Here is a 24,679-nt window from a genome sequence, read left to right on the forward strand (position 1 = left end):
CACAGAAACTCTGTGGCTGTTAAGTACTAACTTCACTTGTTGCCCACCCCCAGCTCCCAACAACCACCCTTCTACTCTTTGTCTCTAGATTTTAACTGTTTTACATAGTTCAAGTAAGTGGAACTATACAGTATTTCCCCTTTTGTAACTGTACCGTTTCATGTAATGCTTTCAAGTTCATCCATGTTGTAACATGTATCAGAATCTCATTCTTTTTCATGGTTGAATAATATTCTACTATGTGTATACCTCGTCTTCATACACCAGTTTCTTATGCCCTTCCGTATTTAAATATTGTCTGAATGGAAGCATTACTTTTGTGTTCTTATTAAGTAGATTAGTTATAATATGGTTCATTATTAAGGAACACTTTTGACATTACTATTTAAGACCTATCAGTCTGGGAGTTGAAAAAATTATTGCATTTGCAATAGGTTTCTTTTGTTGTTGTTTTGACAGCTTGAATGCTTTATGAGTCATGAGTTGATAATTAAAGGTGATCAAAACGCATAAGGAAGTCCCAGTAATTATAGGAAAAGAAAGTCCTCACTCTTGAGCAAAAGCAAAATGTAATGAGAGATGAATTTGCTCCCTATTATTTGTAATAAGGAAGAATAGTGTGAGTCTGAAATATTATGCCCTAACCATTTCCCAATTGTTTTTGCAAGTGCCTTTTAGACAATAAAATGGAAAAATACAGACAATAAAATGTAAAAATACAGACAATAAAATGGCTTACAAGGTGCTGTATGATCTAACTCCTGCCTACATTTCCTTTCAAATTTTATCACAATTTCTCTGTGGCTCACTATGTTCCAGCCACACTGTCCTTTCAGTACCCTGGGCTCTTCCTGAGAACCTCAGCTCATGATGGACCTTCTGTTAGAATGCGCTCCTCTCTCACTTGATTGTCCCCTCCATACCCCTTTAATTCAGGTCTGTTTAATTTCACCTTCTTAGAGTAACTTCCCTCTGTTAAAAAAAAAAAACAATATTCAGGTAAATTTGAGGATCTAATTGGCTTGATTAAATGATTCGAGTATTGGGCAGTATCCCTCCTAGCAAGAAGAGGGGAGCTCTGAGTTCTACAAAATGGGAGTTTTTTTTTTTTTTTTTTTTTTTTTTTTTTTTTTTTTTTTTTTTTTTTTTTTAAGTGGGGCAAGAAAGTTATCAGCAAGGGAAAAGAGTGGTTCTAGGCAAGACAGTTTTCCCTTAGGGGGAGGGATAGGGGCTCTTACCATGCAGATAACCTCATCTCCGTTTGTGGGATGGAGAGGGCCTGTGTGGCAGCCTCATTGGCCTGATTGGAGAAACATTTTTTTTTTTAGAGATTTTGTTTATTTGAGGTGGGGTACAGGGGAGAAGCAAAGGGAGGGGAACTGGAGTCCCCACATTGGGCTCCCTGGATGAGGCCTGCTTCTCCCTCTCCCTGTGTCTCTGTCTCTGTCTCTCTCTGTGTCTCTCATGAATAAATAAAATCTTAAAAAAAAAAACCCAAAAAACAATTGTGACCACATTTGAAATGTAATTAAGAACATTGTAGGTTACAGTTTTAACTGCTAATTCTTAGCATGGATGTAATGCATCCTGCTGAATTTTTCCTTGTTGGCAACATTTTATAATAGCCCTTGAGTTTTCCAGTTAAAAGGGCATTTTAACAAAAATACTTGAAGTCTTTAGTTTCTCCAGGAGTATTTGGCCTTTGTTCATTTTTAAAGTTCAGTGTTCAGATGTTCCCTTTTGAAGTGAAAAATATTGTCAGGTATATTACATTTTTCTCAGTTGTTGACTAGCAGACCTCTTTCAGAGACTTGTTTATGATCAGCATCATTTTATCAGTACTTTTGTCAGCCCTGTGAAGTCCTGTAGTTTTGCAGTCATGTTTATGGCATCCAAGATAAAAACCAATGACCTAGTGTAGAGAGCATGTGTTAGATGGGAAGGAATGTTTAAATGAGGGCTTGTTGGTGAATATCATAATGTCTATATTCCTGTAATCTTGGATTGTTTGGGAATTAGATCCTAAATATTCACAAGATTGGAACCTCTATGTATTAGTATTTTTTTTTTCTCCAACATTTGTTTTAGAGAGAGGGAGGGAGGGAGGGAGCAAGTGGGGGGGCAGAAGAAGGAGAATCTCAAGCAGACTCCACACTGAGCACAGAGCCCAATGTGGGGCTCAATCTCATGACCCAGAGACCATGACCTGAGCCAAGATCAAGAGTCAGAGGCTTAATCGACTCAGCCACCCAGGTACCTCTGTATTACTATATTCAATGACTGGGCTTCTATAAACTAATTTTAAGTCTTTCATCTATCTTAGTTAATTGAGTATATGGCTTGATATAGTTGTGTAGTATACAATTTCCAAACATGATGGTGATAAGTGAATGCTGTGAAGGTTAATAGAAAAGCTCTGACAAGCTTAGCTTCTGCAGCACTGGCACAGCCTTCTGAAAACAGGCAAAAATCGTAATCCTGTTGCAAATTTAAACCCAGGTGAATAAAATCTTAATTGATTTTTTTTTTTCCTTCAGTAGTGCTAAGTTGCCAGTGGAAACTGCCCGTGGGCCACATGAGAACCACTGGACTCTCTGCTCAGCAGTCTGTACCTTAAGAAACAAGAATCTGTTCTCAAATAAATAAATAAAAATAAAATAAGAATTAATCTGTTCTCTTGCACTGTTTCCTGTGAGGCTTGGAGCCCAGTTAGCAATTTGGAAAATGTCCCTCCTTGCTCTCCCAGCAATTTCTTGGTCAGGAGAACATGCTACATTAAATGGCATTTAAATTAAAGGGAATATTTCTTGGTGGTCTTCTTATGAAATAAGAGTAGTTACATCGAAAGGCTATTTTTATAGCCCAGTTTTCTGTATATGCTTGTGTGTATATATATAGGCTGTCTTTTTAAAACTTTTGGATGCAAACTATGTTTTGAAAGAAAATAGGCCTTTTTATAAAAGCGCTAAAAATGCCAATTCTCTCAAAACATGTAAACAGGTAGAAGCATGCACTTTAAATTAAAATGTATAACAATGCATTTTAGAATCAGTGAAATTTTTGGAGACTATAGGTGTCTCAGGAGCAAGGCTGACTGCACTCAGTATCCTAGGAGAGGTGAGATGGATGAAGTGAGATGAAGTTCCGAGTCGGAAGAGATCAGTGCCAGCTTTTGGGGTAGGTGAAACAAGGGGCACTTGATCTGGAATTTAGGGATGAATAGGATTTGGACATAACATTATTTTACATGGCAGAAACTTGGAAATTTCTTCTAAAGGAATAATTTTCCTTAGGAACGTGAATTACAGTTAGCTAATGAGTTCCATGGAAATGAACTTTCCCCCATCCTGGTCTCTTTTGAAACTCTACTGAACACTTCATCATGTGACCTCCCTTCAGTTTTTGATAGAAGTACATTCCTAACTTACCTGAAAAAACTTTTTTCTCTTTGGTAATATAAATTGTATTTAATGTGTTTATATTTGCTTTCAGAATCTGTCATTCAGAAGACATGACTTTTTTTCATTTAGAAGTTGAGGGATACATGGTAAGTGGTTACAGTAAAGATGGAGATCAAATTGAGATGGTTTTCTGCCATTAAGATGTAATTAAATAGCTCTTGTATAGGGCCAATGAAATTGATAAAATTTAAAAATATGTTTTATTTGCCAGAACTCACATTAAATATTAAACTTCTCTTTCCGCTGTAGTGCACTTGAACCTGCTACGTTTTTAAGTACTGTTTAGGAAGCTCAAGTAGACATGTGTTGATAAGATATGGCACAGAGTACCTAAGGCCTCTATATTTTGCTTTGCTGCTGCTTGTCAAGTGAGGATTGTGGAAAAATCACCCCTGTAGATATTGTGCAAGAATTTTTGTAATTGAATTTTAATAATGCAATTTGCGTGTAAAGAGATGATTAGCAATTGGCTTCGTTATGTAGGGATCCTAATTGGTTTGATTTCATTTTTTCCTGAATGGCAATGTAAGGATTCAACACTTTTGGTAGAAAAATTTCTCACTGCTCGAATGATTTGCATTGGTACCTTTATCTTCTACTCAATTCTTTATGTGTACTAGATCTCTTTCCAGATATTCTGTTTCAGCAGACCTAGCTGGGCCAGTCTTTTGAGGGGTTTTACTTCCTGATGGTTATGATTTCTGTTAGAAACAAAATTTCAAGCTGTTTACAGAAGACTCATGTGGTTTTAAAGGTGAGGCATTTAGGTTCATGGTCAACAGTTGCAAACCACCAATTTACTACTTTTTGCTTAAAAATAAAATATAGTTACAACTTAGGCTATTCCACTTATTAAAATCCATGTATGGATGTACCATAGTTATTAATCGGGAACTCTCGAACCTACTACGTCTTTTCCCCACTAGTGAAGGTTTTTTTTTTTTTTTTTTTTTTATTTATTTATGATAGTCACAGAGAGAGAGAGAGAGGCAGAGACACAGGCAGAGGGAGAAGCAGGCTCCATGCACCGGGAGCCCGACATGGGATTCGATCCCGGGTCTCCAGGATCGTGCCCCGGGCCAAAGGCAGGCGCCAAACCGCTGCGCCACCCAGGGATCCCTAGTGAAGGTTTTTTTACACAATTTGGTAATGTGAAGTTTCTTAGGAGCACAGCTATTGTATTTTTCTGTAACAGATTGTTCTTGGGGAATATCATGAGGGCCATTTCAGGAGAATATCTGAAAAGAAAGCCATTATAAATAATTCTGGACGCTTCTAGGAGCTTTTCCTTCCCTTGATTGCTTACTGATTCAACTAATGAGCCTCTGGGAGGAAGTGATAAAGATAATGGCAGCCATTCCGTAACAGCTAGGGTCCTCCATGGGCGAGGCACTTTTTATGCGTTCATCTCCTAACAAAACACAGAGGCACTGGTTAGGTGTTAAGAACTCATGCTTTATCTCTGTGGACTCTTATCATCCTAAGAGAAATGCCCATTTCCCTTTCTCCAGTGCCAGTTGTACAACCGGGAGGCTCCCTTGTTTTTACTTGGTGTCTCTTGCAATTTTCTTCCTGATTAAGGTTAGCACCTGTCAGTCTGTCCATTACATACCGTTAATACACTGAATATAGGAGGATGAGAGGTAAGATTTAGGTTGCTGTTCTTCAGGGAAAGCTAAAGTCCAGATAAACTCTATTTGGCTTGACCTCACTACAAGGTAGGTTCAATTTTAACTGTATTATGATTACTGAAATAAATGAAAATAAATCCTACCATGCAATTAACTACTATAAAACAAATACAGTACTTTACCGTCCATAGCCAAGTGTTTCAGGCTAGGAGGCCTGGTAACTGGTTACATGTAGCGTATGTGTAATTCATTTTTCCAAAAGACAGTTATAGGCCCTAATTCATAAGCATTTCGAAGTAATTTTCATTTTGCTGTGGCTTTATCTTGTGAATGAGTACTTTTAAGAGTCAAAGTACAGTTGACCCTTGAACACTGTGGAGGTCAGGGCATCAGCCTCTCTCCAACTCCCTTCCCTGACATAGTTCAAAATATATGTGTAATTTTGGACTCTCTAGAAACTTTACTAATAGCCTGCTGTTGACCAGAAGCCTTACCGATAACATAAACAGGTTGATGAATGTGTTTTCTATGTTGTATGTGTTCTATACTATATTCTTAGAATAGAGTGGGCTAGGGAAAAGAAAATATTATTGAGAAAACCATAAGAGAAAATATATTTACAGTAGCATGCTGTAAAAAAAAAAATCATGAATAAATGGGCCTGTGTAGTTCAAACCATATTTCGTGGTCATCTGTACTGTGCTGCTCCCTTGGTTAGCGGAGGCTGCCCTATGTGGACCACAGACTGCCAACACAGAGCTAATTACCAATGAAATCTGTTTAAAGCTTAGAGGTGGCTTTTAGAAATGGGACTTAAGTACAGGTGTGCACACACACCCTCTGTTACCTTCCCTTGATATTATAGGCTTTAGGAGGTCATTGTGTAAAATGTAATTAACAGACTGCAATATTAAAATTATTTAAATTGTTTTGCATATATGCAGCAGAGCTTGCCAAATGCTTTAATAAGCTATTTGTGATTGGTGGAGAATATAAGAAAGAATGCTTCTGTTGGGGTTATATTAAAGTATTTTAGTATAGGTCCTCTTGGAAATAAAACATACTTAAAATGAGAAAAATTGAAGCCTGTTATGAATGGCACTGAATAGTGCTGATTACTTTACCTTTGACAAAGTGGAAAATTTAAAGCTGGGTGTATCCCATTTTATTAATATAATAAAATTTTATAGTGTTGCTCTGGGCGTCGATATATGTCCTTTAGTGTTTATTAGCCCTTGGTTATAGTTAAATGTTTTCGTCCTGTGCCTGGCTATCCTGTACAGAACGCAAATATCAAAACCAAGAAAAATACCAAATAAATATGTTTTTATTTTCCTCAAGTCTTTTTCTATAGGATTTCTAAGTATTTCAGTTACTTATTCGATTGAGTATGATTGAACACAGAGAACATCTTTTTTATCATTTAACATAGGTTTATAGCTTCCCCAGACTTGTTCTAATAATGAAGCTATGAGGGATATGACAAGAATGGTGATATTAAATTTCTCTAGACTAACAGTAAATTTTTCCATTCTGATGTCAGGAATGCTGAGCATCTGGAATCTGCAAGAAGAGTGAATTGTTCACTGCGGGAACACTTTCATCAAATTCTGAGCTACTTATTCTCTTAGGAACTCCTACTGTCTTGTACAGAATATTCTATTTTTACAGAAGCCGTTTTCTGGAACTGGAAAAATTTCTTCAGTTCACACTTCTGTATTTTTGTATGATTGTACATTTAGAGATGTTCCTGTTGTGAGAGTTAATGTCACGTTTCAGTATTAAAGTCATTTTCTTTGGTTTAATAGTAGTAGTTTATATTTGCTCAAATACAATGAAAAAGCAATAGAAAATAAATTGCCCTCAACAAAGATTTCTTTATATAGATGGATCTATGATCCATACTTTATCATCTTTTTCTTTGAATTTTCAGAATAGCTACAATGTATCTTGATATCTCTTATTTTGATTGTGGCATAACTATTTCTATAAACGTGCTATGGAGGTAGAGGGAGGGAATGTGTGAAATTCTCTGTTAGTTTTGGTTAAAACATTTTTTGGGTCAGGAGTCACGGATCATGCTGGGTATTTAAAACAATACCTTGGTAAAAGTTTTCTTTTTTTTTTTTTTTAATTATAGCCTTTTAATTTTCCTTAGTGAAAATTTACCTCTGCTTAGCAAATTTTTACTCTGAATTAGAATCTCTTGCATCCTGCACACACACACACACATCTATACTTTGTTCCTTGTGTTTGGATATAGTATTGCTGATGCTGGTGCTGGGTTTGGTTGGGAGTATCACTGCCTAAAATATGGGCCAGATTCTTTGCTTGGAATACTTCATATTAGTTCTTACTAGTTAATGTCTTCATGTTTGGTGGATACCTAATATATGTTTATAATTCAGTAGTTTGCTTAAAATGAGATATTCTTCTCTCCCTCAGTGGAGTAGTAATTAGTGAGTCATGTATATATCTGCCTCATCTAATGTTCTGTCATCAGCTCAACCTAAACATGGAACCATGAAGTTGCCTATCTTCCTTCCACACATGGTTTTGTTATTCAGGTGCATGGGGATGTGGTTTTCCAAATATGTGAACAGTCGTAGTGTCCTATGGATCCTTTATTTTGCAGATTCATTCCTCTTCTGCTACATATTCTTCCTCCCCCCCACCCCCGCCACACCCCTCATTCCCATCTTCTCTTCCTTGGGATCCTATTGTCTCAAGTGAACCGCAGCCATGTCTCTAGGCAGACTATGGTCCTTGCTAACTTGAAGTGAATGGTCCAGAGTAGCAGTGACTGCTTATCTACTCATTACATGGATAAGGCCCTCCAGTAACTCTAAGCTGTGTTAAGCATTATTATTTTCATTTAGCTTCAGGTCTATGTAAGCAGATACGAATCCCCTTCAATCCAGTACAAGTGAGCAGAATCATAGTTCATATCCTTTGTCTGCCTCGTTCTCTTCAGGTTTCCTGAACCACAAGCACTTGGGTATGTTGGAGGCTTTTATTTTTTGCTTGGCCCTTGGATTGGTTTTGATGTAGTCCAGATGGTGTGTCTGTACTTGATGGTTTTCTTGATGAAAAGATAGTTCTCTATTGTTTGACAAATGTGACAAGTCTGCTAATTTTCTTCTTTGCCAAAGCATTATGTCCTTATTCTCATCTGTGTGGGAAATAAAGATGTTTCCTGGCTTCTTTTTCACCTAGTACTTCCTAGTCCCCTCTTCTATCCATCTTAAAGATTCAGAAAATAATTTTTATACTTAAGATGAATCTTGTGAGGTGGGTGGGTCCATACCAGATGGTGAGCCTTTTTGGGACTTTCTGGTGTGAGTTTCTGACTCCTGCAGTTTGCTTTCTGAGAATTTTGTTATTTTTGTGTGAAGAAGCTCCTTGGTAAATTTCACATCCCAGAATCTTTTGTTTTCCTATATAACTGTGTAACTTTGAAATGGAAAATAAAATTCTGTCAATTTTTGATCACTTAAACTGCAAATAGGAATGAAGCAAGAGTTCTTGACATTTTTCTTATGAATCTGTTAATTATATCAACAACCCTTTAAAATTTGCTGGGAGACCTGATGTGAAAAGGTTTAAAAACCCAACCACAAGGTGGCTGGGTGGCTCAGTTAAGCATCTGGCTCTTGATTTCAGCTCAGGTCATGATCTCAGGGTCATGAGATTGGGCTCTGCACCCAATGGGGGGTCTGCCTGAGATTCTCTCTCTCTTCCTCTCCCTCCCTCTAAAAATAAATAAGTAAATCTTAAAAAAAGAAGAGAACAACCAACCAAACTCTTGAGATGAATTAGACTGCTGGCTGGTTTGCCATGATCTCTGGATGTAGCCAGGGTTCCCCAAGGTTTAGTTCTGCCAGAAGAATGAAGGTAACAGTATTTATGAGGACAAAATGGATCCTGTACCTAGTGAAGCATTTTTAAATGTCACTTCCAGAGTTAAGGGGCCAGAGATCCAGAATGATTGAACAATTCGAGTAGGTGTTTATTGTCAGATCTGTCTTGAGTAATTCTGTTTTCATAAGGCAATGGCCAGTTAGGTATAGTTGATCATCATCCACTGTGTTTCTTTACTATGTCTAATGCTGGTAGTCTGGAGGGAAGTGAGAAGCACCTGTTGTCATCTCAGGATAGGGACTAATATTATTTTTCTGTTACTACTTGTAGCGTTTGGCAAGGTCAGTGTGCAACTATCTCAACATGTTTGGTGTTAATGACGAATGATTGGTTTCCTGGACCTTCAGTCTGGATTTGGAAATAGTACCATGTGCTGGCACACAGTTTACATAAGCCACTATTGTCACAAGTTTGTCAATTAATATGTGATAATGGTATCCTCATAATTGTAGCAATCGATGTTTCTTACAAGTGTTTGTCAGGTATGTCTATTTTGAACATGAGATGATGCCTTGAACTTCAGCTGTCTGAGAACAGAGAGCATTTTGTCCTGTTTCTTTTCTACCCCACTACGCTTTACTCTGGAGACGTCTAGACCGACTCGGGTCAAGGGCACATGATCACTTATTTTCATTTCTGTCTAATTTGCTCTTTACCCCCAAAACTTGGGATCCTTCACTGTGCATGTATTTACCTATTGTGGAAAGCCTTTCTCCCCTTTAATGTAGTTCAGCATGAGAAACTTAAATTTTTTTATCTGTCTCCTTGATGGTTGGGCGTTCTCATGTATTTTGGCATTCAATCTGGAATTTGTTTTTAATTAATAATTTACATATTAGAGACTGAGTGCAGGAGCGCGAGCAGGGGGGAGGGGCAGTGGGAGAGATCCTCAAGCAGACTCCCCGCAGTGCAGAGCCTGACTCTGGGCTGGATCCCAGGACCCTTTACCCTGGAATCATGACCTGGGCCCAGATCAAGAGTTGCACGCTTAACTGACTGAGCCACACAGGTGCCCCAGGAACTCATTTTTATTTTAAAAATGCGTACATAGGTGGTATTGCCACATGGGGGGCATTCTAAGCTTTTCTGAGAGTTCATTTAAATCCTCATGACAGTCCTTGAGGTCAGTCCTGCTGTGTCAACTTTACAGATTAAAGATAGCAGCACAGAGATGTTAATTCCCAGTGGTAGAATCGGGATTTGTAGTTCTGTCTTTTGGTGTCCTACCCCAGGGCCTTTGTAAGTGCGGTTCTTTTCCTGTTCCTCCAGTTAAGGTCTGTGCTTCCCTGAAGTCAGCACTGTGGTCCCTCCACTGGGGAAGAAGCTTCCCCTGATGTTCGCATTGGCCATGCGCTCCCTTACTAATGCGCCTTTCACAGTTACAACTCTGGTTTTGCTTTCCCTACAGCTTCCTGCACTACACCCGGGGGATGAATCTGTTTGCCTTTCCCCTTGCCCGCAACTTTGCAGCCCCAGTCCTGAACAGTGCCTGGCACATGGCCAGCACCCCATCTTTGCAGAGTGAGGTGGGAAAGGGAGCAGGTGGCATTTTGAAATGCACAGGGTCTCAGACTTTGCCTCCTTCCACACTCCTTGAAATATTGTCAAGTGTGTTATGTTAAACCTGCTCGTGAAACTTGAAGGAAGTATGTTAGCATGATTGTTTTGTCTTTCAGATATTCTCCAGGGTCCTGAAGGAGGGGAAGAAGACAGCAGTAGCTGTCACCAGAAAGTTAACTATTTAGTGCATTGGGATAAGATTGCATGGCTAGAGTTATGCTTTCAGGGAATAGCAAGAAGCCAACATCTGTGGCTGGAATGGAATTTTGGGGGAAGTTGTGAGCGATAGGGCTGCAGAAAGGTTTATGTCAGATTATTACCAGCAGCAAAATTATTAAAATTATAAAAGTGATATCAATTTTGTAAAATCTCAAGCAGTGCAGAAATGTATATGGCAAAAAAGGAAAGTAATTGTTTCCTGTTCTGGTTTCTCTTCCTAAATGGCACACTGATAGCAGTGGTGGATTGGTGGTGTAGGTGGCCCTCTGGGCTTTCTGGAAATGTAATGAATGAGTGCCTAAATGAGGAAATCACTGGATCAAAGGGAATGCCAGCTTTCAATTGTCGTATTGTCAGTAATGTACCCCAATTTATGACTTCCCTGCTTTTATTCATTTTTCCATTCTCCCAGATGCCTCTTTGTCTTTTCTTTCAGATGCAAACACTTCTTCCCTCCCCTCACCCTCAGCAGGTGACCGAAAATACTGTGGGCTGCCTCCATCCTAAAGGAGCGGCCACATGTTCCCTGTACCAGATGTCCCCCATATTCAGCCTTCCTCTTTAGGGCTGTCGGTGAACCAGCCACACTTGCGTCTAATGCCATCCCTCCACTTGTGCACCAGACCCTGTTCCTCCCCATCTGCTGCAGGACAGAAGAGCAGATCCCCCCTCCTTTGCAGTGTCAAAATTTCTTTGTAGGGATCAGTGCCATAACCACACAAATATGCTGGCCTTTTTTTTTTTTTTTTCCCTCTTTCCTCATCTTACAAATATCTTCACTCCCCATTCCCTTACAAACATCGGTTCTCTTGGGTGAGATCGTGAGGGGTGTCTGTATTTGTAGGAGTTGTCTGTGTTTTCTATTTCCAACATGTTTCTATTTTCAGTGCTCTTCATCTCAGCTCTTCACTTACCATGATGCCAGAATTCATAAGCTCATGTCGCTGAATCCAATGGGTGACCTCGGTCCTTCTTCCACCTGGCCTGTCGATGGCATTTGAAGTAGTGGATTATTTGTTCTTCTTTGGCACACTTGGTTTCCTGGATATCACCTTGCTGATGGTCAGTTGCTCTTCTCCTTCACCTGCCAGGCCTCAGTCCTTGGCTCCTCTTTTATTTCTACACTCATGACCTTGAGGATCTCTTTCAGGCTCAGAGCTTTAGATACAATCCATATGCCAATGGCTTGTAAATATAGACCTCTGGCGCAGACTGCTCTGCTGAGCTCCTGACTCCTGTATCCAGCTGCCTACTGCATCTCCGCTCAGATACCCAATAGATATCTGGAACTTAACATATTGAACACTGACCTTCCCTGTCATGCTGATGGCAACTTCAGTTAGTCTTAGGGGAGTCTTTGATTCTTTTTTTTATCCCATAACCCTCATTCAGACAGAAATCCATAACTAGCTCTGGCCTCAGAACATCTCCAGAATTGGAATACTTCTATAACTTGCACTGGCTGCCAGCTGGATGCAGGCCATCATCATCGTGTGCCTGGATCAGTGCGTTGATGCTCTGACATGCTTCTCTGCCTCTGTCCTTGCTCCCTTGCTGTCTCTTCTCAGTTTAGCAGCTGGAATGATGCTTTTTAAAATATAATATCATGTTACTCCTTCATGCAGAACCTGCAGTTGCTCTTTGCCTCTAAAGGAGAAATTAAATTCTTTGTAATATTTGTACTACAAGACCCTACATAATCTGGCCCCTGATTTCCTCTGTTATATCATTTCTTACATGTGTCCCTCTTCCTCCCTCTGCTTGAGTCACCCTGGACTCCTTGCCCTTCCTCAGATACTCCAGGCATGCTCTGTCTCTTAGAGGTTTGGGTTTTTGTATTGTCTGATCTGTCTGCCTGCAATGCTTGTCTCTCAGTTACTCACATGGCTAACTCCTTCACCTTCAAATCTTTGCTCATTTGTCACTTTCTCATTGTGGTGCACCCAGACTCTTTAATTTGTCATTGCCACAGGCCAGTGGCCCAGAGATGGATCTATCTTACACTGCTCTACTTGTTCTTTTTTGAAAGATTTTATTTATTTAGAGAGCATGGGGTCAGGGGCAGAGGGAGTCGAGGGAGAGAATCTCAAGGAGACTCTGCACTGGGCACAGAGCCCGACATGGGGCTCAATCTTAGGACCCTGAGATTGTGTTCTGAGCCAAAATCAAGAGTCAGAAGAAGTTCAACTGACTGAGCCTCCCACGTGCCCCTACTTTGTCTTTTTCTGTCAGTACTTGTCACCTTCCAACACATTGTGTGGTTTACTTGTAATACTTACCATTGGTCTTCCTCCTACAGTTCCATGAAGGGAGGGATCTTTGTCTTTGTGGTTTACTGATATATCCCAAACCCCTTGACCAGCATCTGGCACATAGAACTTAAGGTGTTCAATAAATGCTGGTTGAATGAATGAATGTTTATCCCAACAGATGACTGCTGGGCTTGTCTTCCCATACCTTTGCCAAGACTGGGCATTTATTTTTTTTTAATTTTTAAATTTTAATTTAAGTTTTAAAAATTTTAAAAAGATTTTATTATTTATTTATTTATTTATTTATTTATTTATTTATGAGAGACACACACACACACACACATTGAGAGAGAGAGAGAGGCAGAGACACAGGCAGAGGGAGAAGCAGGCTCCATGCAGGGAGCCTGATGTGGAACTTGATCCCGGGTCTCCAAGATCAGGCCCTGTGGCTGAAGGTGGTGCTAAACTGCTGAGCCACCCGGGCTGCCCAAGACTGGGCATTTAAAAATTTATTTCTTTTTTAAAAATTATCTACTTATTTAAGTAATCTCTACACCCAATGTGGGGCTTGAAGTCATTTCCCTGAGATCAAGGGTCACATGTTCTCTGGACTGTGCCAGCAGGTGCCCCTGGGTGTTTGCAAATTTGTTTCCTAAATTAATAAGAGGAAGTGATATGCTTTGCTTGTCTTTTCAAAATTATTTAAAATTATGTGCCAGATTGAACACTGGGGGCCATCTCATCTGCCACATCTGCCTGCTAACATGCCATTCCCCATGTTTCTGTCCTTTTATTCATCTCTTGTACTTAATATCAATGACTTGCTTGGTGCAAATAATTTTTAGCAGTTTCTCTGCAAACTTCTTTGGGTTTTTCTTTCTTTTTGATGTGTGAAAATTTTATTATAAAGTCTATCAGCTTCTTTCTTTCTTTCTTTCTTTCTTTCTTTCTTTCTTTCTTTCTTCTTTCTTTCTTCTTTCTCTCTCTCATCTCTATCTATCTATCTATCTATCTATCTATCTATCATCTATCTTTGTTAAGAAAAGCATTTAACTTCAATGTGACAAAACTATTCTATGAAATCTTGCACTACTTTATATTTGATATATTTGATCCATCTCTAATTTGGGTATTAGGGTAGGGCTTCAACTCTTTTCTTTAAGGTAAGATTTTTGAGTAGGAGATTTAAATGGTGGGATTATTACAGAGGCATGGGCAGAAATGAAGTTACATCCTAGGTATGCCACTTGCAGGGCTAAATGTATTTCCTACTGTAAAAGGAAGGTAGTAATGGAACCTGCTTATGAAGAGCAGTAGGTGAGGTATCCTTGCAAAGCACTTACCTTAGCTTGGTAAGTATTAGGTGGGATTATTATTACTAGGACTTGCACCTGGTAATAATTATTACTATTATTTTAGGAAGCTTTTTAGTTGGTGATAGGAAGGAAAGATTAAGGAGGGGAGAGAAAAGGGAAGAAATAGACATAATTTTTAATAATGAGTTTTTTTAGGCAAGGTGCAAACTGTAGAGAGTTTGACTATGACTAAAGGACTATGGGGACCTTTCTTTACCTACAGTTAAAATTACTATCCTTACCTGGTGGCTATTTTTTTAAATTACCTGGGTGGCTCAGTTGGTTAAGCGGTGAACTGTTGATTTTGGCTCAAGTCATGATCTCAGGGTGGTGAGACTGAGCCCTGTGTTGGGCTCTGGGCTCATCAGGGAGTCTACTTGAGATTCTCTTCCTCTGCCCCTCTCCATGCTTGTATATTCTCTCTCTCTCTCTCTCTAAGCTAAATAAAGAAATCTTTTTAAAAAAAGTGAACATCCTAGGTCCAGTGACTTGAGTAATCTTATTGAGTAATGAAATCTCAATCCCAGATGATAATAACTCATAATAATCTTCTGATTAATACGTTATATCTTTGAGTGAATTGTTTATTCAATGTGGTTACATTCCCTTGTGGATTAGGTCAATGTTGTCTACCTCCACTGAACCTTGATCAAATCACTGGCCTGTTATAGAACGTGTATTTTATATTAAGATAATAGGATTAGTATAGAACTGTGACTTTAGTTTTACAAAATTACTCTTCAAAGAAAAAGTCGCAGGACAAGCTGAAGTTGCTAAGGCATAGAAGTAAATCAATCTGTGTGTAGAATCCTACCACAGACCCTCTATCACTTCTGTTGCCTGGGGCTCAAAAAGCCTCAAGAACATACTCGTAACCATAAGTTGTTGGAAGTGGGGAGTAAGTATTTAGGTTTTTATCTTTGAGGAAAATGATAGGTGTTTATCTTTCAGTGTAGTGAGGCTACAGAGAAGCCAGCTGTGGTACATTTTAACTTCAGATGAATCAGTGAAGTTAAATTAAGATTGTGGTCTATATATGCAATGGCTTAATGGATTGGCTTGCAGAATGAGCAATTAAGTCTGTATTCAGGTATTCTCATTAGTATATTTTTTATGATTTCAGACAGCCAGCATTTGCCATCTAACATCCCTTGGGAAGGGCAGAGTAGAGTACAATATTTACTTCCTAAAGAGCAGGCATCAGTGACCTGTTTAAATATCTTAAAACACCTGTGCGTCTCTCTGCAGTTAGCTTCTCGGCTATAAACACCTCCCTTAGCTCTGAAAGTTTTGCTCTTTGTACTTTGTATTTTCCCAGTTTTAGGTTTTTTGTTTTTGTTTTTGTGTTTGTTTTGTTTTAAACAGCACTCTATTTCTACCATCTTTTATAGACACTAGGCATTTTTGTGGAGGTTGAAGTTGAGAGAGCTCTCTTTGGCTAGACATGAGTGTCCTTCGTTTGTCGCCTTTGAACTGAGAACTGTCACTTAGTTAACATCCTCTAACTGAGCTGTTGGGTCCAGGCTTCGCATACTGTCAACATAGGCACACATTGTAAATGCAAGCCTTTGATGTAATACTTTTCTCTTTCAAAATCCATATTAGTAAAATCTTTACCTTCATGAAGTACTGATTAAATGTTTTTCATTGTGTTCCCACTGCTAAGCAACAGATAGCTGCTCCAGAATAAAAGCAGAAAGACCACGTCCCTCCTCCCTGACAGAGGAGAATGTCGTTGCCCTGCACACACGCATATCCGCCCACACTGAAATCTGTGTGTAGAAGATTGGGCCGGGTATCATTTTATTGCCTCTCTGCTCCACATCCATATTTTCCTGCCTGCCCTGTGAAAGTTCAGCAGGGCCCTTCAAGTATTCTGTGCAGCTGGCATGATGCTGAGCGTCGTCAGGGGAGGTCACCACTGGCACACTACAGGAGGAAGAGGTTCCTTGTTTTGGTGTGTGTCACTTCTTTCTGTTCCTCCCATTGGATCGGCAGCAGCACATGTGGGAAGCATCGCATGGTACCTACCCCCTTTGAGTTCTGGTGACACCCAGGTGGACAGCTTCCTCTTGAGTTTCAGCTACCCCTCTAAAGGAAAGTTCTTGGTGGATCTCTCAGGTACCCCGGAAGTCACCTTCCCAGTCTTGCATAGCCAACACCCCAAGGAGGGGTGTTCTGTTTGTCAGTCCCTTTCACACTTTTCTGCCCACCTTCGGGGATTATTTTGGCTTTCCTGTCCTGGCTGTGGTTTCCAGCCACCCAGGCTCTACCCACTTCTAACCTTGCAAAGCATTTCCAGCTTGACAGTTCCAGCCATGGTTCTCTGCCCACCTGTACCCTGGAGGGGTGTTTCCTGCTGGCCTGGTGACAGTGGGCAAGCTGTGGCCGAGGGAAACCCATCCTTCTGCTGGGTTGTAATTGCACCACCTCTAAGGAGCTAAGAGTCCTAGTCCTGGGGAGGGAGCTCCTCTTCCACAATTTTTCCCTTTAGGGTCATCTCCTTCAGCCACAGGTATCCTAGGTAAAGATTATGGCTTTACCACTTCATAGATAATCCTCCGTTATATATTTATATTAAACTTTCCTGCTTCAAATTATGGCACAGCTCTTTTTTCTGGATTGGACCATGACTGAGGCAAACATACAAAGCCGAAACTGGGGTTTGAGTACTTCCCAGTGTTTTCTTCAGCTTTACAGAATTTTAGTGTCTTTCAAAAATCTATACATTTACATGATTATTGCTGACTTTCCTTCTTGGGTGTCCTTCATGCTGCTATGCACCCTTCCAGGCCCTATGTTCCTTCCTTCCAACCCCAACTCACATCCCGCCAGCACTAGCATAACCTTCCTTGACCTTTACTGATGGCTCCCTCCTTGAAATTGCTATAATTATTGTACATGCTAATCCACTGAGCCTTGTTGTGTTTTAGTTTTGCTGTTGTTACCTTCTTGTCTTTCAGTATATAAAGTCCTTAATACAAAAATATTGCCTTTTTTCTGCTGGAACATTATTAGGAGATAATTTTTTCATGTGTGTCTTTGACAGTGTCTTGTATCCTGTGCACCCAAATATGAGGGGGTTTCCTTTCCACTATTAAAATGATCTCTGAGAGAAGAGAGAGGTGGTTTATAGTCAAGCCTTTACAAAATTTCTTATAGACCCTTTTCTTTGTTATTGACTTACACAAACATGTGTTGATTGGAGAAGCCCTAGCTAGTCTCATATAACCCAAATTTCTATCTTTGGAGTCATGGGGATATCATTTGGCAGGGTGGTTGTTGTTGTTTTTAAAGATATAAGGAAGTTTAAAGTAGATTTAGTTAATATTTCTTGGAGAGGGGTCAAAAACCTCACACCTGCAAATACTAGAGACACTTAGAGTGTAGTTAAGTGGTTTTGTTGTGGAGATAAAAACCATAGAGCTGTAGAACAGATGCAAAAGCAACCAGCTTTACCCAGATTCTTAGTGAAGGCATCTCCCATGCATTCAAAAAAGTGTTATAGGTAAAATAATTAGAAGTGAAGGTGATCTCTTCCAATTCCAAATTCCACAAGTGGTACTCGTGATAAAGAAGTCATTATGAAGAATTTAAATAAAATTCATGAAATATGGAAGTGGGGCAAAACCCAAGTATCTAAATTATTATACTTGTAACTCCAAGACCACAACCTGAGCTGAGACCTAGTGTCAGCCACTCACCTGGCTGTACCACCCAGTTGCCCCAAAGAGGAGACATTATAAATTAGATTACTTTCTCTTTGGGCATATATAATACATATTCTATGTTACCCAAGGTGTAAGATCTTTGGAGTGGAGTGGTGGCATATTCTATACTGACCTGTATAGAGGAACTAATGTAGTTCTCCAAATGGGAGAACTCATAAATGCTGATCTTAGGAATGTAGACTTTATTTTTCATTTTTTTAAAGATTTTATTTATTTATTCACAAGACACACACACACACAGACACACACACAGAGGCAGTGACACAGGCAGAGGGAGAAGGCAGGCTCCATGCAGGGAACCCGACATGGGACTCGATCCCGAGTCCCCAGGGTCAGGCCCTGGGCTGAAGGCAAGTGCTAAACCGCTGAGCCACCCGGGCTGCCCAGGAATGTAGACTTTAAAGATGTAACTTGGGTGCAATTCTTTGCTGGAACCTTCCCTGATGTCTTCTTCCTTCTTTAGAGGAATTGCCTCACCACACAGTCTAACCCCACTCTGCACTTCCTAACAGACCTGTCTGTGCTTGCCCTCTACACTGTTAAGTCCTGGGATGGCAATCATGTCTGATTTGTCTTAGACTTTTAGGTAGGTACCATAATGATGTACTGGGATGAAGCGCACATGAGTTTGAACAACGACAGAGGAGTGCCATCCCGGTAGTTGCTCAGATTTAGGTAAAATTAAGTAGATTTAGGTAGATATAGGAAAGATTGTTCAAGATATCCCTTATTATCTAAACTCTAATTACTTGCTCTCTGATCTCAAAGATCCAAAAAATTTGGATTTGGTAGTGGTAGTCACTATTAGAACTCTGGGCAGTGCATAGAAAAAGCCCCCATAGGAACAGGGACCTGGTTTTAAGCATGGACTGAGATGGTTTCTGGGGCCTCTCTGATGCATTGGAGTGGGAGTGATTGCCCATGTTTCTTGCATTGAGGCCACTCGCCCCGCCCTCCAAACCCTTCTCAGCCTCTTTCATTTCTTGTTGGTGCTGTCCTGTCTCTTCTGGCTTTGGTGTGGCTACCAGATGTGGGAGCTGAAGGGAAGTGACTGCTGTCATCACTAGGGTGCCAAACTAGGGTGGCATATAAATTAGAACTGCATGATGCTAAGAAAACCCAGAAAACTCTGGTTTATGAGCTACTGCTAACAGAGAAATTATTATTTTAATGTAAACATGATATGGTTTATTCCCACAAAAAAGTTAAGCAGTACTTGGGTAAAGTTAACACTTTCCATATGTAAAAGACTAGGGTGGTTTTATTTCTGAGTATGGTATTGTGTCCAGTGGAATGTGTAGCTAAGCTGTTGTTTTGACTTTGTACCATTGCAATGGGGTTTCCATATGAGAGGAGACATATTAAAAAAAGAAGAACATAATTTAAAAAAATTTTTTATCAAATGCCTCTTTTGTGCCAGCCACAGGGCTATGTGCCTTGTTCCCCTGCATTCTTATAACAATCATATTTACCACAATTTCTCCTTTGCTTTAACTGTATTTTGAGATAACCGTGGATTCATGTGTTGGAAGACATAATACAGATCCTGTGTATGCTTGAGCCTGCTTCCTCCAGTGGTGACATCTTGCGTAGCTATGGTAACCACAGTGGGTACATTGTCACTGATGTAGTCCCTTAGCCTTCTTCAGATCTTACCTGTGTTATATGCACGCACTTGTGTATTTTTCCTGTCCAGTTTTATTACATGTGCAGATTACCATTTCTTTTTCAATATATGAAGGAAAGAAGGCTGAGGTAAGTTATATGAGATAACTGAAGTATAGACCTGGTTTGAATCTAGGTCTGTTTCACTCAGACATTTTATTTTTCAATAATAGTAGTGGTGGGCGCTCCTGGGTGGTGCAGTGGGTTGAGTGTCTGTCTGACTTTTGGTCTCAGCTCCGGCCATGATCACAGGATCCTGACTTTGAGCTTTGCCTCCATGCTGAGGCGTGGAGTCTGCTTAAGATTCTGTCTCCCTCTGCCCCTGTCCCCTGCCTCTCTGTAAAGTAAATTAATCTTAAAAAAGTAATAGTCATGATGAATATCAGTAATAATAACAACAATGGCTGAAGTTCACTGAGTTACATATGAAACAGACTATTTACCATGTGCTGGGGCTGTTCTAATGTATTACCTCATTTAACCCCCCCCCCCCAAGAACTATACCTCATAAATTATATTATAGTTGAATTAGTATCATTAATTGAACTAATCATATTTCCAAGCAACAAGGAATTACTTTTACTGCTCCTGAAATTACTAATAAAATAGTGGAATTCTACCTCCTTTTTACATAATTTTCAACTTGAACCTCTGACCTTAACCACTGATCTTGGCAATTGTTACTTTAAAGGTGTTTGTATATGTGTATGTATAAAGTGAGACCTGTATTATTATACACCTTAAAAATATTTTTACAAAATTATAAATAAAAGGTAGTTTCGACACGATGCCAAGTTTTTAAGGGAATAAATATAAACCATCAAGAATACTTAAGAATGTAATAGGGAGACATTTTTTTCCCCTAAAGTATTATAGATCTTTTTGGCCCACATGCAGTCCCAGGAATGTTTGAGTTTAACGTCTTAAGTTACAGATCCAGCTTTCCAAGGGAAAGTGAATACATTTGGTGAATGATCACTGATTATCAGAATATGATAATACTTTAGGAAGATAATGGATATACTAATCAGCAGGCCATAATTTATGATTCTCTGCTAGTTAAATATCTTGTAAAGCTGTCCCTGTGATGAACAGCAGCACTTATTCAGAGCAAGAATAACAACAATCTTGTGTGTTGTAGATCCCAGGAGGTCTCAGTGCTCTTGGAGACAGCAGACAGAAATAAAAGGAATTTTGTCCTTTTTACCTCATGTAATCCCACTGGAAAGTGAAATGTGTGCTGAGAGTTGATACTGACTTCTGTTAGGTCACCTCCCTGAAGAGGCCTGGGCAGGCACTGTCGCAACAGTTCTTGGTCAGGAGTCTGACAGCCCCCTAAGGAGGTGGAGGGTTTCTGCAACAGGCTACCGGTGGAACAGGGCGCTACTGTCTAGCCTCAGGAAGCTTCTAGTGAGGAGGGCCTCGAGGAACCTGCACCCTTTTCCTTAACTTTTTGAGAGGGTGTCACATATGCCCAGATTGGAGTTAAAGGTAAACTCAGTTCTGTGTAGCTTGTGGTTGTTGTTTTTGAAAAATGAGCAGCTACAAGAAAGCAACACTATGTATGGCTTCATAGGTCTTAGCTTTTTAGAACTTGAATTTGGATGTAGATAATGCAAATGTTTTTGAAGCTATATATTATTAGGAACTCTTTGGAAACCACAAAACCTTTTTAATGGACCACTCTATCAATTTTCTGCTCCTCTACGGAAGTTTTTCCTATTCATGACTCATTTTGCTCTTTGGCTAACACTGAGGGAAATGTAGTAATGATTAAGTTAAGGAATGTATGCGTTTTCTTCTTCCTCTGAAAGCTTGTACACATTTCTGTCTCGGGTTGTGTCCACTTGGATGCCTGGAGAATGTCGACAACCGAAAGGTTAGGCTAGCCTGTTGATGCATACCTGTTTGGGCTTTAAAAATGAAAAAAGTTCCTTGGCTTCCACGGAGAAGTGTTCTTCTTGACGGCCCAGAATACAGATCCAGTAAAAACGACATGTTCCAGCCATCCTTCACACACACCTTAAGCGAAATTAATGAGATCACTCTACGATTACGCTTTGTGTTTTATTTTCACTTTCTAGGTCTGTATGAGCTGTTGGCTGCTTTGCCAGGCCAGCTGCAGCCACATGTGGACAGCCAGGAAGACCTGACCTTCCTCTGGGATATGTTTGGTGAGAAGAGCCTGCATTCACTGGTAAAGGTAAAACCATGCTGATGTTAGATTCTTTTTGTGGAAAAACATATGGAAAAATATTTTGAGCCCGTCTAGTAAACCAGAGATCAAATTGTTGCTGTCTGCAAACAAAACTGCCTTGTTCCATTTCCCTGATGGGTGTGGAAGTTATTAAAGATTCTACCAAAAATACCTAGATGATTTCCCTTAATGGTGGTGATGTGGCTGTGTGCACTAATGCAGCCAACGTGTGCCTGCCCTTGTTTAGAAGAATATGAAATAGTAGCAGGAAGGTTTAGACTCCTTATGGTCAACATTCATGAGCTGGAATTTAACTTAAGTAAATAAATGTTCACAGCAAAAATTAGAAGGAATATATTTTCTGAGGTTAAGGATGGCAGCAGTTCAGTAGCCACATTAATTTAAAATAATTTCCTTTAACAAAGTCAACTGAAATTCGAGCAAGCTCTTTCTTTATTTTTGGCACAAGGCCATTGAAATGGTATTTTGTGTATAAATACACTGAAGTTAAAAATGAAGAAAAACAGTTTCTGGAGATGGTTCTGGTAAAGCATCATGCCATGGAAATGATCAGCCACCAGAAATGAGATCTTGCCACACAGCAATGCTGGGAGTGATCAGAACTCTTAAAATAGTAAAATGAGAACAAGAAGCTTACTGGAAAATATGCCAGTTTTGCTTCTGGAAATATGAATTGCATTTTCTCTCATTTAACTCAAGCTGAAAAAAAATTGTGAGTCTTACTTACGTCTGTAGGAGATAGATACCTGTGGTGCCTTAGCTCTATCTGGACCAAAACTGAACTCAGGTGAACTTGTTACAGTTGTCTGTCATGAGAGAAGGCTATTACTGATGTATAGTATTTGAAAATGAGCCACTTCTGATGTGCTTTTGCCTCACTGGGTAGAAGAAATCTTAGTACATTTTTTTCCTGTCACATTTGCTGAAATTTGCCTGCCTCAAGCAGTAGCAACTCTCAAGAAATGAAAATGTTGAGAGTGGCATTTTCCTAGCAATACATGTAAAGACTAGAGTGCTTGATTTAGTTTTTATGTAATTGCCACAGTATTTTTGTGTTCTGAAAAATTTTTGGTAGTTCAGTTGCTCTGTTGGGATGTGTCAGAAATGGCTTGAAATTCTAATTGATTGAGTTCAGGAGTTACTGAGGCAATCATGAAAACAGTCCTTTGTTGAATGTATGGAAGTTGGACAGCTCTGGATTTGTTCAGATTGATTTGATCTAGAAGGAATAAAATGAATTTCACATGACATCAGCAACCCCTTCATCATTAAACAAACATGCCCAAACAATGTATGCATGTGTGTCTCTAGTTGTAATGTGGCCACTGTCTGTTTCCTTCCTATGAAATGGAAATTATAATATTTGTTAACAAGGTAGTTTGTGAGTTTCAAATAAAATAGTGAAGATCTCCATTCTTTGATAGTTACATAGGTTAGGCAAATACAAGCAGGCATTTAGTATTTAATAAAAAGTTACAGTAGCATGTGAAAGACCAAAAAGTAGTGACAGGTGGTTGTTATTTCTATTAAAAGAAGAAAACTAATGTTTTTTTTTAAAAAAAGCCTTAGTTACACTAGCTCTTGAGTTTTAGGCTTGGTGGTTTCTCAAAGTAAATGCAAATAGTAAGTGGTTAGGAAGCATATAGTTATTGATATCTGGTTTTAGAAAAACAGTGAATAAATAAATTGATGTTGCCAGCATTTAAGTGGCACAGTAGCATGTGTACTATTACAAGGATCTTTCAGTAATTGCTGTAAAATATGTTTTTAAAGTAAGGTTTACTGTGCCCCTCTAGTCCATTCTCTGTTTCTTAGTAGCTGCCCCCACTCCCTGCCTCAATCACAGGCAGACCTCAAGTGTGTCCTTTGACTGACCCATTCTATTCATTTTCAAGTATGTAAAGCTGAAAATGCCTCCAGGAGACAGGCTCATGGGACCACAGTTTAAACAGCTGGAACAATCCACTTAACTGTATTCCAAATGCCTCTATTGAAAGTTGGAGGATAGAAGCCTCCAGCTTTTGAACATAAATCTTGGTTGAGCAAAAGGAATTGGAAAAGATGTGTTTTGGAGTGAATCAAAATGTGCTTTGATGTTAGGCTCTTTTGCCTGCAATGGAAGCTGTTGGCATGTGATTGAAAGATGGGTGAAGGCAAAACTGGATTTTATTCTGGCACAGATTTGCACAGTATTGTACCTTATTTTATATAAGAAAAAAAGTGGTTGTTAAATCATCAGTTCTGATTTTTCTTAAGATTTATTTATTTAAGAAAGAGAGCAAGCACAAGCAGGGGTAGGGAGAGAGATTCCCAAGCATATTCCCTGCTGAGTGCAGAGCCCCATGCAGGACTCAGCCTCATGACTGAGATCATGACCTGAGCTGAAACCCAGAGTTGGATGCTCAACTGACTGAGCTACCCAGGCGCCCCATCAGTTTTAAATACCTGTAGCTTTCTGGTCTGATGTAAAATATACTTAAGAGGGGGCAGTTTAGCATTACAGTCAGTGACAGGTATGGCATGCCACCTTAGATCATGAGCTACTCTCTGAGAGGAAGACTGTAGTTATGAGCTTGTCACTGGAAATGAAATATTGTGGTCCTAGAGAATGTTAGTTGTGATTGTTTCTTTATGAGAGAAACTTCTAAATTGAAGAGTTGAATAAT

At 39.5% G+C, this 24,679-nt stretch overlaps 1 protein-coding gene across 6 annotated transcripts in view; it reads left to right on the top strand.

Annotated features, from left to right (window-relative positions):
* The window catches only part of MPP7 (MAGUK p55 scaffold protein 7), a 313,879-nt gene that overhangs the window by 113,728 nt on the left and 175,472 nt on the right, over nt 1–24,679 (top strand). For 5 of the 6 annotated variants that reach the window (XM_035713379.2, XM_035713382.2, XM_049100344.1 and 2 more), the window contains one exon: nt 21,880–21,998. In XM_035713379.2, the coding sequence (XP_035569272.1) occupies nt 21,880–21,998 (119 nt within the window). The remainder of the gene's footprint in view (nt 1–21,879; nt 21,999–24,679) is intronic. The other variant, XM_049100342.1, reaches the window with a different exon arrangement.

Source organism: Canis lupus, chromosome 2, assembly GCF_003254725.2.
Source record: "Canis lupus dingo isolate Sandy chromosome 2, ASM325472v2, whole genome shotgun sequence".
Classification (NCBI taxonomy): Eukaryota; Metazoa; Chordata; class Mammalia; order Carnivora; family Canidae; genus Canis; species Canis lupus.